This window comes from Equus quagga, chromosome 5 (genome assembly GCF_021613505.1).
Source record: "Equus quagga isolate Etosha38 chromosome 5, UCLA_HA_Equagga_1.0, whole genome shotgun sequence".
Lineage (NCBI taxonomy): Eukaryota > Metazoa > Chordata > Mammalia > Perissodactyla > Equidae > Equus > Equus quagga.
In genome coordinates, this window is record NC_060271.1 from 131954198 (window position 1) to 131977658 (window position 23461).

The following is a 23461-nucleotide window of genomic DNA, read 5'->3' on the forward strand; positions in this document are numbered from 1 at the left end:
TGCCTGTGGTGTGTGGTGATGTACATCTTATTTGTTCTGTATCTGTGAATCATGGACTGTAGTTGGAATAAATATAGGTTCATGGAACCCAAGTTCTTGTTTTTTCTAACTAAATATAGAGGAAATGAAAATTTAGGAATACAGTTATAGATTTACAAATCATTCATTGACATACATGTTTTCCGTACCATATGCTTCTCAGGTTGTTTTTAAATACTGTATATTAGAGCTGAAGCATTTTGTGGAATTTTGGTTCTGAAATATTTTTTCTAGAATGGTAGATGGTCTTTTTTTTTTTTTATGAGAAAGATTGGCCCTGAGCTTAACATCTGTTGCCAATCTTCTTTTTTTTTTTTTGTTAGGAAGATTAGCCCTGAGCTAAAATCTGCTGCCAATCCTCCTCTTTTTGCTGAGGAAGATTGGCCCTGAGCTAACATCTGTGCCCATCTTCCTCTACTTTATATGTGGGACACCTGCCACAGCATGGCTTGATAAGCCATACGTAGATCTGTGCCTGGGATCCAAACTGGCGAACCCCAGGCTGCCAAAGTGCAGCATGTGAACTTAACTGCTACACCACTGGGCTGGCCCCTAATCTTCCTCTTTTTGCTTGAGGAAGATTGTCACTGAGCCAACATCTGTGGCAGTCTTCCTTTATTTTGTATGTGGGACACCACCACAGCATGGCTTGATGAGCAGAGTATGGGTCTGCGCCTGGGATCCAAACCTTTGAACCCCAGGCTGCCGAAGCCAAGTACGCAAACTTAACCACTACACCCCCAGGCTGGCCCCTAGATTGTCTTTTTTTTTGAATAGCTAAACTTATGCAGTATTATTTCAGAGTCTTGTGACTTTTTTCTGAAGTGTTCTAAGTATATTATCTCTTTAAGTATAGATTCGCATTCTCAAGTCTCCACAAGAGGTAAAACCTGGTGAAAGGCACTACAATATGGCAAAAAGTTATCCAAATGAAGAAAAGGATGCTTGGGATGTGAAGATGTTGCTAGAGGTGGGTTGTGGAATCCTGGATGAAATGTGGTTAACACCACTTTGTGATTTCTGACTTGTGGGACGTGCTGCATTGAGGAGGGGGCATATTAGAAAAGGTAATTGAAAACCAGGAGCAGCCCACTGCAGCTGCCCCTGCAGTGACTTCATCCCTTGTAGCAGGGCAAACAGCAAGGTGGGCAAAACCGTGAGGATGGAGAATGCTAAGCGACAGCGCTTCTTACCCTTAACATCCTGGAGGATCGAGTGAAGTAATGGGGCTTCAGAAAATGATGGATACCCAATATATAAATTTTTTGCACACCATTTTGTTAGTTCAGGTCTCTTTGAAACTTATCAGTGGATCTTTTAGGTCAGTAATTATCAAATGGTATGAAAATGTATTAAATGCTAGAAATATGACTTGCACATCTGAAAGTTCTCTACAGGAATATTTAAATTTTTGTTTCTGTTCTGGTAATGAACCTGAACATTCTATGCCATATGTATTCTTGCCTTGACAGGGTATGATTTCTCCTGTTTGCCACATGATTTCAGGGTCTGAGTTTGTGTGTACTATTGTTTTGTTGTAAAATGACCTATGAAGTGATAGTATTTATCTTTTAATATGTTAGTAATGTATTAGTTTCCTATGGCTGCTCCAACAAATTACCACGAATTTAGCAGCTTAAAAGACGACTTTTCTTTATCAGATAGTTTCCTTAGGTTAGTCAGGGCACAGCATGGCTTACCTGGTTTCTCTGGTTAGAGTCTCCCTAGGCCAAAATCACGTTTGCAGAGCTTGAATGGAATGACAGGATATTAACAACTCTTGCTCAAGGGTGAGATCCATAGAGTGCTGTGTCTGTATAGTGCTCTCACATCCCTTATCTGATCTGATCCACAAGCTACCCTGAGAGGTAGGTTGAGAGGCACCGTGACTCTTCTAAAGAGACTTAGCAAGCATATTAGTCTAATAGGGCTGCCATGACAAAGGACCATAGACTAGGGGGCTTACACAACAGAAATTTGTCTCACCTTCAGGAAGCTGGAAGTCTCAGATCAAGCTATTGGCAGGGTTGGTTTCTCCTGAGGCCTCTCTCCTTGGCTTATAAATGGCCGTCTTCTCCCGGTGTCTTCACATGGTCTTCCCTCTGTCTGTGTCCCAAGCTCCTCTGATTAAGGGCACAGTCATGTTGGATTAGGCCCCACCCGTATGATCTCCTTTTACCTTAATTACTACTTAAAAGGCCCCTTCTCCAAATATAGTCACTTTCTGCGGTACTGGGGGTTAGGACTTCAACACATGAATTTTGAAGGGACACAATTCAGCCCATAACAACAAGGTTAAATGACTTGTCCACGGTTAGTTATACAACTAGTAACAACAGAGCCAGATTCAAGTGGCCAGATCTGCTGACTCCCAGGACAGCTGAAGGATCGTCCCGCTCTGCTTTTCTCTGGGCCTCCAGATAGCCCACGTCAGGGGAAGAACAAGAGGGACGGCTTGACCCTACAGATGCTCCTCCCCAGTTCTCTTCTCTAAGGTTCCTAGCAGAGTCCCCGAAGCCTCACCATGTCACAGCGGAACTATGAAAATCCCAGTGTGGCCGGGGAGGAATCTCCTGGGAACACCTCATTCCTCATACCTGGCTTTCTGACTCATTTTAAGCATTTTAAAAACCAAAGTCTTTTTAAGTTGGAATCTATGGTCTATTAAGGTAGAGATTTTTAAAGTAACATGTGGAGCCCTTTTAAGAAAAAAGAAATCCTCCCAAAGCACCAACGCTGGCCTAAATGGATTTTTATCTTAGTTTTAGTAACATAAAACTAAGTATGTATGCTTTCCTGTAAGTTTATATTTATAACTCCTATATATTGTAAAAACAAAACAAACTTAAAAAGCCTACAAAACCAATGGAGTCTTTGGAATACTTTAGAGGGACCTGTTTTGGTCTGAGGGGCTGAGATGCACTGCAAGAGGTTTCAGAACCCTGAGCCTTCAGGATTGGAGTGACCCCAGTGCTGGGCTGCTTGTCCTCACAGCACCCCTCTGAGTTCTGAGCTGCTGTGAAAAGCTCCCAAGCTCTTTCGTTTTGTGCCCACCCCGCCTCCTCACCAGATGACAGTCTGCTGCTCACCTGTGTAGGCGAGTGAGCACCGTAGATAAGGAGCATTGCGCTGCACGGTTTTGTGGTTGCTGCTGCAGAGCTGCAGTCAGTCATATGGTACTGTCTGGAATATTTGGTTGAAATGTCTCTTAGTCTGATGTAGTTGTCAATCTGATTAAGAATACTTTTTTTTTTTTTTTAAAGCAATTTAGCTTTGATATAGCTGAAGAAGCTTCTAAAGTCTGCCTAGCACATCTTTTCACCTATCAAGATTTCGATATGGGAACTCTTGGATTAGCTTATGTTGGTTCTCCCAGAGCAAACAGTCATGGAGGTGTTTGTCCAAAGGGTAAGTTTTCCATCTGTTGTGTGAATATGTGGGAATAGCAAGCTGATGGGTTATACTATAATTCTGTATTGAACAAGCAATTTGTCTCTGCTTCCTTTTTCCTTTAGCTTATTATAGTCCAATTGGAAAGAAAAATATTTATTTGAATAGTGGTTTGACCAGCACAAAAAATTATGGTAAAACCATCCTTACAAAGGTATGTTCTTTTATTTTTTAAAAGGATAGATTTTGAGTTTATTGTAGTAGAATCTCAGCTGTTATATATATATGTAGGTATCTTTTAAAAAAAGTAATACATGCTATTTTTTGTTTCTGCCTAAAAAAATGTTTTTTCGTGGAAAATATGAAAATAAAAAGTCTAAAGAAGAAAATAAAAGTTACCTGTCACACTTTTAACACCCGTCAGGATCATTGTTTTTCCTGAAGACATTAATCCTGCAGCTCCTCTGTGGATTACTTGTTTCCTAGTCCTGCAGCGTAGCTGTCATTTGAAGACATCCCCAAACTCTGTCATTTTCTGGAGCCCATGTTCTTCCTCTTTCTTGATTTTTACGTCATTTTGGTGTAGCATTTCCTCCAGGAACTTCCAAAGAAAGGGTACACAACAGGCAAATTCTTGAGATTTTTGGCGTATCTGCAAATGTCTTTCCCCTACTCTTAAACTTGATTGCTAATTTAGCTCAGTTCTCTTAACATTTGAAGGTATTGCTCCCTTGTCTTGTAGTGTTTTGTGTTACTATTAAAGAGTCTGAAGTCATTCCAATTTTTTATTCTTTGTATATGACCTAGTTTTTCCTCTGGGAGATTTTAGGATTTTGTTTTTGCCAAGATATATCCGTTAGGAATGTGTTCGGCACATTCCAGAAAATCCACATAACAGAAAAACCACTTAACACTTGCTTAAATCAGGGGTGTATTTGCCTCAGTCAACAAGAAGTTTCAAGGATAGCATTCTAAGGCTGCTACAGCAGTTCAGTGATGCTCTCAGGGGTCCAGCATCTTCCCAACTCTCACTCAGCCATTCTAAACACGAGGTGTTTGTCATGCTCATCACCTCATGATCACACGATGGATGCTTTTCTTCTGTGTTGCAGAAGGGAGGACAGAGAGACCATAGCTAGCCTACACTGTTCCTTTTAAAAAGCTTATCTGGCAGCTCTACCCACTGGCTTCTGTTTATATCTCAGTGGGTGGAACTGGGTCACATGACTGCCCAGGTGGCTATTTTAGCTGAGTACATTGCTGCCTGAGCAGAATTTTGATTCTTTAAGTAAGGAAGAATGGAGAGTGGATAGTGGTAGGAAATACTAGCGTGTGATACACTGTAGTTAGACCATGGTTTTATACTTGGTGTAGATATTTTTATTCTCTTGTGTTGGGCAGGTGGGCCCTTCAATCTGGAGATTCATGTTTGTAAATTATGGAAAATTTTATTATTTCTTTGATAAATTGTTATCCTCTGTTTTTTTGTATTCTATCTGGAATGACATTAAATCATATACTTGATCTCCTACCATGATAGTCTGATTTTTCTTAATATTTTCTCGTGTTTTCCTTTGTCTTCTATTTTCTAGGAGATGTCCTTAACTTTATCTTCAGCTGTTCCTTTGAATTTGTTATTCCTGTGAACATTTTTTGTTTTCAGTAGCCCATTTTTTTCTATTTCCTTTTTATAGCTTCCTGTTCTTTCATGATTGCAGTATTTTATTTTCTCTTACGTACTTTTTTTACCTTCCAAAATTTTGTTGGCATCTGTTGTCTGTTGTTGTCCCCTCTGCTGTTCTGTCCTTGTTGAATTATGTCCTTTTTGTTCCTTTATTATTGTTTTAGTGGGATTTCATGAAAAAGTAGAGACAAATGCAGTGTATACTCTTTTTTTTTTTTTTTAAAGATTTTATTTTTTTCCTTTTTCTCCCCAAAGCCCCCCGGTACATAGTTGTATAGTCTTCGTTGTGGGTCCTTCTAGTTGTGGCATGTGGGACGCTGCCTCAGCGTGGTTTGATGAGCAGTGCCATGTCTGCGCCCAGGATTCGAACCAACGAAACACTGGGCCACCTGCAGCAGAGCGCGGGAACTTAACCACTTGGCCACGGGGCCAGCCCCAAGTAGTGTATACTCTTTAACTGAAAGTTTGCCATAATTGATTTTTATTCTGAAAAATAAAAAAGTTAAACAAAGGCCATCAATTCAAGTATTAGCAGAAGAGTAGCAAGTTTTGGAGAGTGATAGAAAAATAAATTTTGTGGGAGATTGAAATGTTAGTTATAGAAGTGCCTGTCGTCGAGTGTTCAGTTTTTTGTGTTGCTGTAAGGTAAATCCTTCCTGTCCCCAGACCTGAAACGTCTGCCGTAGAACAAAGCCACTCCTCCCTGCCCAGTGAGGGAGGGCAGCGGGGCCTGGGGGGTTCGAGAGTATGAAGACTGAAGAGCAGTTAAGACGAAAATGTCACGACCCTGTAGAAAGAACGAGACAAAAGAAAAGAACAGAGAAAGATAAAATGAATACTGAAGATTAAGAGTATTGGCATTTCCTAGACTGTAAAATTGTAAAGTGGAACAGGCCTCAGACGGGTAGCAAATATTTGTAAAAGGCGTATCTGATAAAGGACTGCTATCCAATCCAGAATATACAAGGAATATACTAAAAACTCAACAATAAGAAAACAACCTGATTTACAAATAGGGAAAAGATCTTAATAGACACCTCACCAAGGAAGATTACAGGTGGGAAATAAACATGTGGCAAGGTGCTCAACATTTTATGTCATTAGTGAATTGCAAATTAAAACAATGAGATACCATTAGACAACTATTGAAATGGCTAAAACCCAAAACGCTGACAACACCAAATGCTAGTGAGGATATGGAGCAGTAAGAACTCTCAGATGTGGTTGGTGGGAATGCACGTACTGCATGACTCCACCTGTGTGACATTCTAAAAAAGGCAAAACCATGGAGGCAGGAAAAGATCAGTGGTTGTCAGGAGTGGAGGGAGGGGTGAATAGGCGAACGCAGGATTTTTAGTGTGGTGAGACTGTTCTGTGTGATACTCCAGTGATGTATATAAGACGTGTTTGTCAAAACCCGTAGAATGTACCACACAAAGAGTGAACCCTCATGTAAAATATGGACTTTGGTTGATTAAAGAAAAAGATGAGAGAAGAAAAATATACTAATCAGTTTTTGGAAAACTTTTAATTTTCAAAATTGTTTCTGAGGCCGACCCCGTGGCTGAGTGGTTAAGTTCATGCGCTCTGCTTCGGCGGCCTGGGGTTTTGCCTGTTGGGATCCCGGGCTCGGACATGGCACCGCTCACCAGGCCATGCTGAGGCGGCCCACATAGCACAAGTACAGAGGCACTCACAGCTAGAATATACAACTATGTACTGGGGGCCTTTGGGGAGAAGAAGAAAAAAAAACATTGGCAACAGTTGTTAGCTCAGGTGCCAGTCTTTAAAACAAACAAACAAAAATTGTTTCTAATGGTGCTTCTTTACCTTTTTGATATCACAGCGTCTTCTGTGGTTTGATTTCATGACATACTTTCCCTCGTCTTCCAGAATTTTTCTGTTAGAAGACACATAGAGCAAAAAGTAAATTTGCTTTGAAATTTTTGCAATGGAGCATCAGTCTGTTAGAGAATCCACTAATAAATTTTTTCAAAGCACAATTTGAAATTCTCCATATTACACTTTTGGAATTTGAGTACTTTTTGCTAAAAATCAAAATTTTCGGTACTATTATTTTAGTATAAATGTGTGGAAAGCTTCAGGGCATTGACTTCTGGGACTCTGTCTTAAAAAAATTCCAATGACTTGCAGAATATAAATTTTTAAGGTTCCGTGGAGTGACCCTCCCCCCAGGAAAAAAAATCAGTAATTCAAATTTGTTATTCTTGTTTTATGCAGATAAATATGAGAAAAAAAATTTAGCTTTATCTGCTAAATTCATTGTTATATTCGGATAGAAATCTTCTGGTGATCTGATCGATTCAGTACAGTCCTTTAACTGGATCCTAATCAATGAAATCCTCTAGGCATTGTCATTGGGCTTGAATTCAGTCGCTGAGATAAGGACCACTGTTTTGTTGTTTCTCAGTTGTCTTGTTTTTCACCCTTGCTCTCTCCCCGCTCCCAGGTGCTTAGATGTTTAACAGGAGTGTGGTTGGGGTGAGGGAGGCGGGGAGGCTTGGATAATTGCCTGTAGTTAGCCATTCGGTTTATCAGAGCCAAACAGTGTTTCATGGCTAGTGTTTGGTGCATCATTAAGAATGTTCAGTATATCTTGTAAATTATATTTTCTTAAATTGATGTAAATTCATTCTTCTAACACTGTTTAATAGTATTAACTAAAATCCTGCTTATTTGCTTTAATTTCTATAATTGATAGAAGAAATCGTAATCTGTTATTCTGTTGTTAATCCAATTAATCTGGACCCCGTTTAAGACAGCAGGGCCCAGTTGGCCACAGCAGTGATGGTTCGGCATTGGGAAATAATGTCTTCTTTGTGTGGTACTTAAGGAAGCCGACTTGGTGACAACTCATGAATTGGGGCACAATTTTGGAGCAGAACATGATCCAGACGGTCTACCAGAATGCGCCCCAAATGAAGACCAGGGAGGGAAATACGTCATGTATCCCATAGCTGTGAGTGGAGATCATGAGAACAATAAGGTATGTGTCTTGTGGAGTTTATGTGGTTAGGAAAGAAAGAGGCTGTTTCACTGCAATGAGAGCTCAGAAAGCATTTCATTCTTGGGATGGAACTGCAAATTACAAAGTACCTTGAAACTTGGTTACATGTTTTGGAGTAAAACGTGGTCCATCTAAATGTGGTTAGAGCTCTCATTTGGACTGTTTGTTATCGAGGCTGACGTGTGTAGATTTGGGCTATACAGAAAATCAGTGGTAGTGATGGCTGGTGTCAGAGTTCCAGATGGCAGGGCCTGGTGGGCTCAGGCTTTAAGGTAAAAATTTCTTTTCATTTCATGTATAAGTTGTTACTCATTTTAACTTGACAGCACTTCACGATTTGCATGTTTCTGTAAACTTTTGCAACAAAATACATTATTTGCTGGACTGTAAGGCCCTGTGGGAAGATCCTTTGCCTTTCTAGTTCTGGCCTCTGTCTCCAGTGCCTAGTAGGGGGTCCCTGGCATGTAATAAATATCTATCTGTCAAGTAAATAAACGAACTATTTACTACTGAGGGTTTCTGATAGAGTGCACTAGTTGATTTGGGATATTGTAAAAGATTTCAGAGACTGTAAGTGGCTCTGACTAACTCTTAGAGTCTGAACTAAAAGTGTTCATAGATGTCTGGTCCTTTAATTTCACTTAAGTTAAGCAGCAGAAGGCAACGTGAGGAGGAACATGGATTCTGTTGCTGAGTTAAAGAGGGCTGGGGGAGGGGCTCAGAGAGTCTGCCTCTCACCAGGAAAGACGGTGAAGTGCCTGTGCTGGCCCTTCCTTTGACCCTGGCCATGGCACTTTCAAGCCTGACCAGGGGCCAGAAGGAAACATGATTACTTTTGTGTTTCCCTGACCCTGCTCTTTAAAAATTTCTCTCTCATGTTCTTTTTGTCATCTTTTTGGGTTGTTGCGTCTTGTTTTCTTTGGCTGTAAACAGTCCCTTCCTCTCTCTCTTTGTGTGTCACATTGGACTTTTCCTCTGCTTGATAACTTGGGCCTGAGGAGCTTTCCCACCCACTTTTGCTTATTCTTCCAACTGTTCACACACCCTTTTGAATTTGCTTCCTTTTTTTCAAAGTTGTCTCTGCGTTTCTTAATCATGTGCATTATAGTTCAGCACTGTTCAGTAGAGGGTCCTCTCGTGACGGAAATGTTCTGTATCTGCTCTAGCCAATACAGTAGTCACTAGCCACATATGGCCATTGAGCACTTGAAACACGGCTGAAGAGACTGAGTGACTGAATTTTAAACTCTATTTTGTTTAAATTCAATAGTGGTTGCCTGGGGCTGGAGGTGGGAAGGGGCATTAACTGTAAAAGGATGTGACAGACCTTATTAGGGGGATGAAAATGTTCTAAAACTGACTTATGGTGACAGTTTCACCACTTGGAAACGTTACTAGAAATCACTGAATTGTATGCTTGAAATGGATGAATTTTGTGATTTGCAAAATATGCCTTAATAAAGCTGTTAAAAAACAAACACCACCATGGGGCGGGGCTTCCAGGGCAGACGGCTGGAGAGGATATGCATGCACATTATCTAAGTAAAAGAAGAAACTTTGAGAGAATCCTCTGTAACATCCAACATCAGGGGGCCCTGTGGCAGGCCTGGCTGTAACCTTCAAGACTAGATTCAACAAGGAAATGTGTTAAGCAGAATTCTTAAAAAAAAAAAAAAAAAAGCCCACAGCACTGCTGCAGACCACAAGGAGGGAGCGCATCTAAGTGGGCTGCAACAGTAGGCACCAGCAGCCTGAGGCCCCCTTGCGATTGCCCCCACAACCGATGGGGGACCCCACAGGACCACTGTGACTACGAGGAGGGGTCCAGGTCCAGTCACTAACAGCTGACAGGGTTCCTGGCTGGTGCAGTCTAAACAGCTGCCCCCCCCACACACCAGTCACAACAAGTGGAAGCAGTGACTAAACTCTATCTCTGTGCAGAGGCACAAATCCACGCCATTAAGCAGTATGAAAAAATATATTAAATCTCCAGAACAAAAGGAAAATGATAAGCATCCAGAAAACAATCCCAAAGACAATGAAATCTATAACCTAAATGATGATGATTTCAAAACTGCCATTATTGAAAAACTCAATGAGTTAAATTAGAATTCAGATAGACAACTCAATGAGTTCAGGAGCTATGTCAGAAAAGAGCTTGACACTATAAAGAAGAACCAATTAGAAATACTGGAGATGAAGAACACAATGGAGGAGATTAAGAAAAATCTGGACTCTCTGAACAGTAGGGTTGATAATATGGAGGAGAGAATTAACAATTTGGAGGATAGGAATATAGAAATGCTGCAGAGGAGGAGAGAGAACTAAGACTAAAAAGAAATGAAGAAACTCTCCGAGAATTATCTGACTCAATTAGGAGATGCAACATAAGGATTATAGGTATACCAGAGGGAGAAGAGAAGGAGAAGAGGGCAGAAGGCCTGTTCAAAGAAATAATAGCTGAGAACTTTCCAAACTTGGGGAGAGAGATGGAACTTCATGTGACAGAAGCCAATAGATCTCCAAACTTTATTAACGCAAGAAGACCAACTTCTTGGTCTTATAGGCATATAGTTGTGAAACTAGCAAAAGTCAACGACAAAGAGAAAATACTAAGGGCAGCCAGGCAGAAGAAAATAACTTACAAAGGAAACCCCATAAGGCCAGCAGCAGATTTCTCAGGAGAGACCTTTCCGGCTAGAAGAGATTGGAATGAAATATTCAAAACTCTGAAGGACAAAAACATGCAGCCAAGAATACTCTCCCCAGCGAAAATATCCTTCAAATATGATGGAGAAATAAAAACTTTGCCAGATAAACAAAAGTTAAGGGAGTTCATCGCCACAAAACCTCCTCTTCAAGAAATGCTCAGGAAGAACCTCATTCCTGAAAAATCAAAAAAAGGAAAGGGGTTACAAAATCCAGAACAAAGGAGATAAGCAGAAGGACAATAACACAAAGTAACAGCTGTCCATCAGGGCAAAATGCAAAAGAACTGGAAAACAAGTGATAAAATGGCAACAGTAGGCCCCCAAGTTTCAATAATCACTCTAAACGTGAATGGATTGAACTCTCCAATCAAAAGGCACGGAGTGGCAGGATGGATCAAAGAACAAGATCCAACAATATGCTGCCTCCAGGAAACACACCTCAGCCCCAAAGAAACACAGACTCAAAGTGAAGGGATGGAAGACAACACTCCAAGCTAATAATGAACAGAAGAAAGCAGGTGTTGCCATACTTATATCAGACAAAGTAGACTTCAAAGCAAAACAGATAAAGAAAGACAAAGAGGGGCAGTATATAATGATAAAAGGGAAGCTCCACCAAGATGACATAACACTTATAAATATATACACGCATCCAACACAGGAGCCCCAAAATTCGTAAAGAAACTATTAACAAAACTAAAAGGAGACATCAACAGCAATACAATAATAGTAGGGGACCTCAACACCCCATTAACACCAATGGACAGATCATCCAGACAGAAAATCAACGAGGAAATTGTAGAGTTAAATGAAAAATTAGATCAGATGGACCTAATAGATATATATAGGACACTTCATCCAAAAACAGCAGGTTACACATTCTTCTCAAGCACGCGTGGAACATTCTCAAGGATACACCATACTTGGGGAACAAAGCAAGCATCAGTAAGTTCAAGAGGGTTGAAATAATATCAAGCATCTTTTCTGATCATAATGCTATGAAACTAGAAATCAACTGCAAGAATAAAGCTGGGAAAGGGCCAAAAATGTGGAGACTAAACAACATGCTACTGAACAAACAATGGATTATTGAAGAAATTAAAGAAGAAATCAAACATTATCTGGAGACAAATGAAAATGAAAATACACCATACCAAATGATTTGGGACAAAGGCAGTCCTAAGAGGAAAATTCATTGCAATACAGGCTCACCTCACTAAGCAAGAAAAATCTTACATAAACAACCTCAAACGACACCTAACGGAATTAGAAAAAGAAGAACAAATAAAGCCCAAAGTCAGTAGAAGGAGGGAAATAATAAAAATTAGAGAAGTAAATGATATTGAAACAAAAAGACAGTAGAAAGGATCAATGAAACAAAGAGTGGGTTCTTCGAAAAAATTAACAAAATCGACAAACCCGTAGCCAGACTCTCTAAAAAAAAAGAGAGAGAAGTCTCAAATAAATAAAATTAGAAACGAGAGAGGAGAAATCACAACAGATACTGAAGAAATTCTCATAAGAGAATACTATGAAAAACTACATGCCAACAAATTGAACAACCTAGAAGAAATGGATAAATTCCTAGACTCATACAACCTACCCAAACTGAATCAGGAAGAAATAGAGAATCTGAATAGGCCAATCACAAGTAAAGAAATAGAAGCAGTAATCAAAAACCTCCCCAAAAATAAGAGTCCAGGGCCAGACGGCTTCTCTGGAGAATTCTACCAAACGTTCAAAGAAGATTTAATACCTATCCTTCTCAAACTATTCCAGAAAATAGAGGAAGATGGAGCACTCCTTAATACATTCTATGGAGCCAACATCACCCTGATCCCCAAACCTGACAAGGACAACACAAAGAAGGAAAACTACAGGCCAATATCACTGATGAACATAGATGCAAAAATCCTCAACAAAATTTTGGCAAATCGAATACAGCAATACATCAAAAAGATCATACACCATGATCAAGTGGGATTTATACCAGGGACACAGGGATGGTTCAACATCCGCAAGTCAGTCAACGTGATTCACTACATTAACAAAATGAGAAACAAAAACCACATGATCATCTCAATAGATGCAGAGAAAGCATTCGACAAATCCAACATCTGTTTATGATAAAAACCCTCAATAAAATAGGTATAGAAGGAAAGTACCTCAACATAATAAAGGCCATATATGACAAACCCACAGCCAACATCATACTCAACGGACAAAAACTGAAACCCATCCTTCTCAGAACAGGAACAAGACAAGGGTGCCCACTTTCACCACTCTTATTCAACATAGTACTGGAGGTTTTGGCCAGAGCAATTCGGCAGGAAAAAGAAATAAAAGGAATCCAAATAGGCAACGAAGAAGTAAAACTCTCGCTGTTTGCAGACGACATGATCTTATATATAGAAAACCCCAAAGAATCCATAGAAAAACTATTAGAAACAATCAACAACTACAGCAAAGTTGCAGGGTATAAAATCAACATACATAAATAGTAGCATTTCTATATGCTAACAATGAACTTTCAGAAAAAGATCTCAAGAACTCAATCCCATTCACCATTGCAACAAAAAGAATAAAATACCTTGGGATAAATTTAACCAAGGAAGTGAAAGATCTATGCAATGAAAACTACAAGACCTTCTTGAAAGAAATCGACAACAACATAAAGAGATGGAAAGACATTCCATGCACATGGATTGGAAGAATAAACATAGTTAAAATGTCCATACTACCTAAAGCAATCTACAGATTCAATGCTATCCCAATCAGAATTCCAATGTCATTCTTTACAGAAATTGAACAAAGAATCCTAAAATTCATATGGGGCAGCAAAAGACCCCGAATTGCTAAAGCAATCCTGAGAAAGAAGAACAAAGCTGGAGGCATCACAATCCCTGACTTCAAAACATAGTACAAAGCTGCAGTAATCAAAACAGCATGGTACTGGTACAAAAACAGATGCACAGATCAATGGAACAGAATTGAAAGCCCAGAAATAAAACCACACATCTATGGACAGCTAATCTTTGACAAAGGAGCTGAGGGCCTACAATGGAGGAAAGAAAGTCTCTTCAATAAATGGTGCTGGGAAAACTGGACAGCCACATGTAAAAGAATGAAAATCAACCATTCTTTTTCACCATTCACTAAAATAAACTCAAAATGGATCAAAGACCTAAAGATTAGGCCTGAAACAATAAGTCTTCTAGAAGAGAATATCGGCAGTACACTCTTTGACATCAGCTTCTAAAGAATCTTTTCTAAAGAATCTCACATGAGGGAAACAATAGAAAGGATAAACAAATGGGACTTCTTCAGACTAAAGAGCTTCTTCAAGGCAAGGGAAAACAGGATTGAAACAAAAAAACAGCCCACTAATTGGGAAAAAATATTCACAAGTTATTTATCTGACAAAGGGTTAATCTCCATAATATACAAAGAACTCACACAACTCAAAAATAAAAAATCAAACAACCCAATTACAAAATGGGCAGGGGACATGAACAGACATTTCTCCAAAGAAGATATACGGATGGCCAATAGACACATGAAAAGATGCTCATCATCACTAATCATCAGGGAAATGCAAATCAAAACTACACTAAGATATCACCTTACACCTGTTAGAATGGCAAAAATATCCAAAACCAAGAGTGACAAATGTTGGAGAGGCTGTGGAGAAAAGGGAACCCTCATACACTGTTGGTGGGAATGCAAACTGGTGCAGCCACTATGGAAAACAGTGTGGAGATTCCTCAAAAAGTTAAGAATAGAAATACCTTATGACCCAGCCATCCCACTGCTGGGTATCTATCATAAGAACCTGAAATCAGCAATTCTAAAAGTCCCATGCACCCCTATGTTCATCGCAGCATTAGTCACAATAGCCACATCACGGAACCAACCTAAGTGCCCAGCAACTGATGATTGGATAAAGAAGATGTGGTATATATATATATACAATGGAATAGTACTCAGCCATGAAAAAGGACAAGGTTGTCCCATTCACAACAACATGGATAGACCTTGAGGGTATTATGTTGAGTGAAATAAGCCAGACAGAGAAAGACGAACTCTGTATGACTCCACTCATAGGTGGTAGTTAACATATGGACAAAGAGAACTGATCGGTGGTTGCCAGGGGAAAGGGGGATGGGGGGAGGGCACTAGGGTGAAGTGGTGTACCTACAACATGACTAATAATGATGCACAACTATAATTTCACAAGGTTGTTAACTATCATAACCTTAATAAAAACAAACAAAAAAAACACCACCAAAAAGACTGTGGGAGCAGAGGGAGAGTGATGAGGATATAGATGAGCCCTGAAGCCCTCAGTTGAAGCTGGTCAGGGGCCTGTGGGCATTTCCAGTACCATTCTGTCTGCTTCATAGGTATGTGACCATTTCTGTAATAAAAAGTTGTGAAATGTGGCGAGGAAAAAGAAATTTAAACAGCCGCCTAGGGCTAGTGGCTGCCACATCGGACGGTGCCGCTCTAGTTGGGAGACACTTGTTCTGGGTTATGAGCTTATGGTGGCAGTACTTCGGGGGAACTGTTTACCCTGCACACTCTTCAGCTTACAAGTTCTCCCCAGTGAAATTTTCCTGATGTGCGAACTTGCTAATGAGAATGGAGCCTGGCCAGAGCCATGTCTTTCTGGAGCTCCTAGTCTGTCACTGAAGAGCAGTTTATCCATCTATTTATTTTGTCCTGAGCACATGATATTTAGTGTGGTTTCTCATAGTTTGGTTTACTCAAGTAGCAGTTCCCTTGTAAAAAGATATTGGACATCTTCTAATCTACATTTTAAATGAATTCCTTAATAAAAACGTTTTTAACTAGTTAAAAAGGTCTGCAGGACAAAAATAAGCTGGTTCCTTGACCTGTAAAGACAGGGCCTGGCACCTTCCACCAGATAAGCTGCCAGAAGTGACATGCCCCGGGCCTTGCTGTGAGCAGACTGCTTTGGAGATTGTGAGCTCTTAGGAAGGCGGATTGGTGGGGAGAGGTGGGTGTGGAGGGGGCGCGCAGAGAAGGCAGGGGTCTTCAGGGAGTGCAGAGGCACGAAACCGAGAGGTCACGGGGTCACGTTCCCTTAGCCCTCTTCGGGGGTCCAGCTGCTGGGGGTGTGACTGCTAACTTAATGAAGAGGTTGTCTTAGCGGTTCAGTGTGAGTTGAATTCTTTAGCACCTGATCTCCAGAATGAACCGAGAAAATTGAGTTCATGAGCCTCTAATGCTAGTGAATAAATCCAGCAAAACACTGCCTGAGGCCTAGACTAAAAATAACCAGGCCCCTTAAACATCTTTACTATAAAAATACAATGGGGGATCCCTTTTTAAAAGTTCAGTTAGTATCTCTGTTTGGGTTGATGAGGTCTTTGATATCATTCTGAAAGTCATCCTCTTGATGTCTGGTTCAGTGCTCCCAGCACCTTTGGAGGGTGGTAACGAAAACTACCCAGTTTTTCCTTCTTCTGTGGGGGAAACGTCATTCTCGCTACTGTGTCTGTCTTTGTGTCTCCTTTACAATTCACACAGCACACTTCACTTCTGACGCTGCTGGTCACCAAACGTGTGGAGGTTTTTCTCCATACCAAGCGATTCTCTGCGACACCAGCTGGGTGTCCTACAGGTTAACTCAATTCTGACACCCTCTTGCCAGAGATAGCTTCGAGTCCCACAGGTTAAGGGCTTGGTCCCACAAGACTGTGGCTTTCACATTAAGAGTTTGTCCCTAGAGAAGCAACAGAAACACTACATGGGAATGAATTTTTACGTTATTTTGGGCCCCCTGTGGCCTTTTTTCTCCTAAGATGTTTTCAAACTGCAGTAAGCAGTCCATCTATAAGACCATTGAAAGTAAGGCTCAGGAGTGTTTTCAAGAACGCAGCAACAAAGTGTGTGGGAACTCCCGAGTAGACGAAGGAGAGGAGTGCGATCCTGGCATCATGTACCTGAACAACGACACCTGTTGCAACAGCGACTGCACGTTGAAGCCGGGTGTGCAGTGCAGGTGAGAGATGCCAACAAGGGCTCCAGGTGACAGCACATTGGAAACGCAGGGGTTTTAGAATCAATTAGAGGGTGTGTGTGCGCACGTCGTGTGTGTGTTTTGCGTCTTCCATTTTGCCCTTTGTAGCAAGAAAAAAGTTTTCTGGAAAGCAGTTTGACATTATGTAACAAAATCCTAAATCTTGCATATTCTTTGATACAGTGATGTCACAGTTTAAAGAATCTTTCCTGAGGAAACAGAGATGTACAAAATATGATTTAACAGGCTGTCTATGGCTATGTTCTTTTATAATAATGAAATATTGGAAGTAATCAAAATGACGGTCCTGGGATATAAATGAATTGTTGTGTATCCATGCAATAGCATAGTTTGTAGAATACTGTTTAATGACATAAACTAAATGTGGAGGAGGCAGCGTACAGATTAGAAGGTGCCTATATCTGCATTTTCATGTCCACGGATAGACCAGTGCCTGGCTTGGAAGTAGAGGGGAGAGCTAGTTTACGGTGAACAGCGGATTTAACCGGATACCGTGCATACTAGTATCGTAAATACTGATAGGGAGTGGGCTCCGGCTGCCTAGTGTCCTATCCGTTGATTGCCTTACAGGCCTGTGTCTTTTTTTTTTTTTTAATTACTGTGTTCAATTAATGTAAACCAAGGACATGAAGATGTTTTAAAGCCCAGTCTGTTGGACCGCTCTGCTTGCTCTCTGCACTGCTGCTGCCTGACTGCACGTTAGGAAGGGCACATGGAGAGCACGCAGGTGGCCCTAGCACCTGGGAAGTCTGGTTATGAGGAGTGGCGGCCCGGCCGGGAGACCTTCCCTTGCAGCTTCAGGGCCCTGTTATGTGACTATACTGTTTGCTGTGGGCTGTCGTGTGACTTGAACTGTCCCTGTCTGCTCTTCTTCAGTGACAGGAACAGTCCTTGCTGTAAAAACTGTCAGTTCGAGACTGCCCAGAAGAAGTGCCAGGAGGCCATTAACGCCACCTGCAAAGGCGTGTCGTACTGCACAGGTATGCCCTCCTGTCAGCTCTCTGTGAATACTTGGCTCACGTGTGTGTGTGTTTGAAAGCAAGATTATGTTTTGTTCAGATAAAAACAACCCTTTTTTACCTCAAGTGTGGAGTTGATTGCGCTCTTAGTTTGTGGCACACTTGTCTTTGGTCTCTGCAGGACCCATGATTGTTTCTTCTCATTTCTTCCGCTCTCATTCACCTCACTCCCATCACTTCCATTCTCCTTTCCCTCATAGGATCTCTTCTCATGTGTTGAATATTTGCGTGGGTGTGTATCTATCCTTGAAAGATAATGTGTTCTTTTGTGTATAGGTGTGATTTTAACATGTTAAAATGATCTTTCTGCCTTAGAAGTCTTTTAAAGTGAATGCCCTGCTTTTACAGATCATCTCTTTTGTTCTGTCTCTCTCTGTGTCTGGATCCACCTCCTAGTTTGGCACATGTGGTTTACTGTATTCTGCTTCTCTGTTCACCATGCGATAGCTGCTTGGATTCCCTTTGTCGCGGATAGGACTGTGTGCGTCACACACCCTCATACATATCCTTTGGGTGCTGTCAGGGTGTCCTGGGTGCACATGGCGGAGTGGAGTTGCTTAGTTGCGGAGGGAGGCACTCCAGTGGGCTCTAGGACAGGAGCACTGGTTTGTCGGTGCCACCGTTAGTGCCTGTGGGTTCTTGTATTCTGACATTCTTGTCAACACTCTCTATTATCCACTTGTCTTATTTTTTACCAGTCTGGTGAGTTTAAAGTTATTTCTCATCCTTATTTACATTTTTCTTGAACATCTGTTTATATTTGTTAGCTATTCAGATTTCTTCTTTTGTGAATAGCTAGTTCATATATTTGGTCCATTTTTTTTTTTATTTTAAAAATTTTTTTTATTAATGTTATGATAGATTACAACCTTGTGAGATTTCAGTTGTACATTTTTGTTAGTCATGTTGTGGGTACACCACTTCCCCCTTTGTGCCCTCCCCCAATCCCCCCTTTTCCCTGGTAACCACCGATCAGATCTCCTTGTCAATATACTAACTTCCACCTATGAGTGGAGTCATATAGAGTTCATCTTTCTCTGACTGGCTTATTTTGCTTAACATAATACTCTCGAGGTCCATCCACGTTGCTGTGATTTGGTCCATTTTTAAAAATTGGGTTTCATGTCTTTTTGTTATTATTGATTTGGAGGAATTCTTGTATAATAATCAGTTTAGTGTGAACATTGCATATACCTTCATCCTAGCTGTTGTCCTTCTTGGAGCAATAATCTTTCATTTTAATGTAATCAAGTCTGTCATTTTGTGGTATGTGTGTCTATTTTTTTGAATTGTGGATGGTTACAAAGATATTTTCCACAGCTGCTTCTATTAGCTTCATAGTCTTACCTGTTACATTTTGGGCTTTAATCCATCTGGAGCTCATCTTTAAACCGCCTGTGTTAATTGGCCGGATCTTCTGTGGTTCCGTCAGTTGTCCTTAGACATTTCAGAGCTGCATTAGTAGGTACGTTACTGGACGTGGGCTCTCCGTCTTCTTCATCTGCTATTCCTTTACCAGTGTATACTGTTCCTTTTTGACCCTTGTGGGGTTTTTTGACTTAAATTGTTTTATTTAATATTCAGTTTGCCATCCTATTTTTTGTGTTCCTCTTTGTCTGCTATATCTGTGTTCTTACCTTTTTCTGTCTTCCTGTCTGCTTTGGTTGTAACAGCGTTAGTGAGATATAATTGACATACCTGACCATTCCCCCATTTAAAGTGTACACTTCAGTCGTTTTTAATGTGTTCACATTTGTGCAAACACCACCACAGTCAACTTTAGAACGTTTTCATCCCCTCAAAAAGAAACCTGTACCTTAATCTACGTGCTCTGTCTGTGGGTTTGCCTACTCTGGAGGCAAGGTGCTCCCCTTTGTGAGAATCGGTGCAGCTCGCCCCAGAACTGGTGGCTGTGACTCGTCGTGACCTGCATGCTCGCTGTGTGCTTCCAGGGAACAGCAGTGAATGCCCCCCACCCGGAAATGCTGCAGATGACACCGTGTGCTTGGATCTTGGCAAGTGTAAAGACGGGAAGTGTGTTCCCTTCTGTGAGAGGGAGCAGCAGCTGGAGTCCTGTGCGTGTAACGGTGAGCGCATGGCTGTGCCGCGTTCTTGCGGCAGGGGAGACGGCCTGTGTCTGCCGGGCTCCCTCCCTCCACTTGGGGGCTCGGCAGTGTCAGCTGCTCACTGCTGCTCAGGGCAGTGGTGAGAACCCAGCAGTGTGGACACAGACCTCTCTGGATTCAGATCCTGGCTCCTCCACTGTGTCTGTGGAAACTGTCCTGTTGCTCTTCCTTCTTGCTGTGTTTGCAGACCATGTGGCAGGCTTAGGGGTCGGGGGGGAGGTTGTGTTGTGGTTGTGGGCAGGTGGAGGTTTGTCCTCACCTTCCTTCCCCCATGTCATACACTCCATGAAAGCAGGAGGAGCTGTCTGAATGCCACTGGCAGTGAACTAGGACACGCTCCTTTAAGACTCCAGCCAGAGAGAGCTCAGCCCAGGATCTGACTACTGTCATGAGGTTTGCCATCTTCGGCAGTGCTAGGCCTGCTGCCCTCTGCTCCCTGCCACATGCCTGGGGCAGGGGCCTCACTTAGTGATGGTTGGTGACATCATTCTGGCCTCTCAGACATTCATCCTCAGGTTTCCACACTATCTTTGGAACCCCTGGGTCCACGTAGAGCATAGAGGAAGGGGCCTCAGGGACTGACTGGGCTCTGAGCTTCCCACCCCATCTCAGAGAGAATTCTGTTGCTTTCCAAACAAAAACCCCAGAATCAAAACTGTGGGGTTGGGAACCTACCATCTGTGCAGTCAGTGGAGTGGGTGGCCCTTCCCGGTGGAGTAACACGTAAATGAAGATAACACAGTGGATGCCAGATCAGTGATTGAGTGGCAGGAGGCTTGTGTCCCTGGAAGGCACATAGTAAATGCCCAGGAAATGCTTGATAAATGAATGCGCATGGAAAGGATTTTGTTTTCCGTTTAAGGTGGTTTTGCTCATTTTTTGTGTTCTAGTTGATTTCAGTTTCTCCGACATATAAATATGGACATTCCCTGGTCAGTAAAGACTGCCCCCTGAGTCACACTGCCAGTGGGCTTCTGGGCATTTCCGTTCCTGTGTGCCAGAGGGCTCATTTGATGCCCTCCCGTTTCCTGTTGCCCCCTGAGCTGGCGGAGGTTGGTCTTGATCGAGGGTGGTTGTGTGTAGGCTGCGGCAGGCCCCTCAGTTCCTCACCGGCAGCGCGGCAGTTCTGTCCCAGCCGTGGTGGCTCTCGCTGGAGCCTCGGCTCCCCAGGGTGTACTTGAAACTCAGAAGCCAAGGATTGAAATCAGCAGTGTAGTAAGAATCTTGGGACAAAGGGAAACATTAAGCATTATGAAGGATTTGAAATAGAATAATTTGGCTTTTAATCTATTAAAGAAAGGAAACTTTCTGTGTAAATTGTTTTTACGTTGCCCTCTCTGAGAGCTGAGGAGCGTGAACTCAAAAGTTATTTCTTAGGAGTGATATGGGTAGTATTAACTATTGAAATAAAACACAAGTGCAGGGGCTGGCCCGGTGGCGCAGTGGTTAAGAGGGCATGTTCCACTTCTACGGCCCGGGGTTTGCCGGTTTGGATCGCAGATACAGACACGGCGCTGCTTGTCAAGCCGCACTGTGGCAGGCATCCGCATATAAAGTAGAGGAAGATGGGCACGGATGTTAGCTCAGGGCCAGTCTTCCTCAGCAAAAAGAGGAGGATTGGTGGCAGATGTTAGCTCAGGGCTAATCTTACTCAAAAAAGAAAAAAGAAAAAAACACGAGTGCAATTTCTTCCCCTTTGGGAGCACGGTAGGGAGATGAGAAGGGAAAGAGGAGAGGCGTGTGGCTAAGAAACTCCAGCTGTCAGTCACATTCTGTGTTTCAGAAACCGACAACTCGTGCAAGGTGTGCTGCAGGGACCCCTCAGGCCGCTGTGTGCCCTACGTTGACGCTGAACAAAAGAACCTGTTTTTGAGGAAAGGAAAGCCTTGTACAGTAGGATTTTGTGACATGAATGTGAGTATTTATTTATGTACAGCTTTTTCTGTAACAGCCAGATGGGAAGTTTTTATATTGTAAATACTTGATTTAGCAAATAGAAGGAAATCAAAACCCAAATGCTGCTATGTCTGTCTTTTTTTTTTTTTTTTTAAAGATTGGCACCTGGGCTAACAACTGTTGCCAATTTTTTTTTCCTGCTTTTTCTCCCCAAATCCTCCCAGTACATAGTTGTATATTTTAGTTGTGGGTCCCTCTAGTTGTGGCATGTGGGACGCCACCTCAGCATGGCTTGATGAGTGGTGTCATGTCTGCGCCCAGGATCCAACCCAGTGAAACCCTGGGCCGCCACAGCAGAGCGCAGGAACCTAACCACTCGGCCCCGGGGCCGGCCCCCTGCCATGTCTTTCTGACCCACTGTTTGTTCTCGTGTCAGAGTCTGGTTAAGTGTGTGTGGGTGCCTGAGAGGGAGAGGCCAGGTGCTCTTGGGAGCCTGGAGCACACTCCCTCCAGAGCAGGGGCCCTGGGTCCAGAGACTGGGCAGGGCCTTGGGGGGACTTTTTGGTAAAGTTGATTGGTTTTAGGTGGTGAGTCTTGTTTGGTTTTCCACGCTAATTATAAAATTGACTAAGATTGCGGAATTGCAAGTTTTGAATCTGAAACAGGTGCTGATTGAATAGGAAAGACCCAGAAACACTTTACTCACCTGAGCCAGACCCTTTTGTTCTCTTCCAACAAAGTGGGATTGAGGCAGTCGTGGAAGAGGATGTCAGGGTTAGAGAGGCTGCTCCAGGCGGGCTGGCGGTGTTCTTCCTGTCCACTTTGTGTGTGTGTGTGATCAGTGTGTCCTGACTGGAATGCCCCATCTTTAACAAACTGGTTTTCTCGAATTTTGTCTCCTGGTAATTCTAAGTTCACTTATAAAAACTGACTAATTGTGGAAGTGTCAATGACAGTGTATCCTACTTTCTTAGGTACTCATTACACTTAAATTATTGCCCTCAGTCAAAGATGGGTCCTCTAGATGTTTGGTTTTAATGAAGCCCTTTTCATATCAATTATTTTTATAAAGCCACATTACTTCTAAATGCATTGCTTTTGGGAGTAATGCTGCCCGTTTTCTGTTCATAGGGCAAATGTGAGAAACGAGTACAGGACGTCATTGAGCGATTTTGGGACTTCATTGACCAACTGAGCATCAATACTTTTGGTAGGTGATTTCCCCAGGTAATTATTTGCTTAGAAATTAGCTGACTTTGGTGATGACGTTAGAAAAGTGTGGTGTCAGACTTGATATCCTCTGATCCTGGGGTAGAGGATGGAAATAGTAACTGCTTCTGTTTTGAAATAGCTTTGTTGGCTAAAATAAAATGGACCCATTATAGGTCTGCTCCTGTCTAGGATGATGCCCAGATTTTCAGACAAGGAAAGTCAATACTGAGTCAAAATATTGGCTTCCTTCTTCACTAAAAAATGAACACGTGACAGCCTAAGTGTGGTT

At 42.0% G+C, this 23461-nt stretch overlaps 1 protein-coding gene across 1 annotated transcript in view; it reads left to right on the plus strand.

The window, feature by feature from the left end:
* Positions 1 to 23461, plus strand: part of ADAM17 (ADAM metallopeptidase domain 17) — a 55364-nt gene that overhangs the window by 27281 nt on the left and 4622 nt on the right. The window contains exons 8-16 of the mRNA XM_046660543.1: positions 896 to 1009; positions 3303 to 3447; positions 3555 to 3643; positions 7968 to 8120; positions 16681 to 16880; positions 17796 to 17899; positions 19891 to 20025; positions 21848 to 21978; positions 23092 to 23170. Coding sequence (XP_046516499.1) covers positions 896 to 1009; positions 3303 to 3447; positions 3555 to 3643; positions 7968 to 8120; positions 16681 to 16880; positions 17796 to 17899; positions 19891 to 20025; positions 21848 to 21978; positions 23092 to 23170 — 1150 coding nt within the window. The remainder of the gene's footprint in view (positions 1 to 895; positions 1010 to 3302; positions 3448 to 3554; positions 3644 to 7967; positions 8121 to 16680; positions 16881 to 17795; positions 17900 to 19890; positions 20026 to 21847; positions 21979 to 23091; positions 23171 to 23461) is intronic.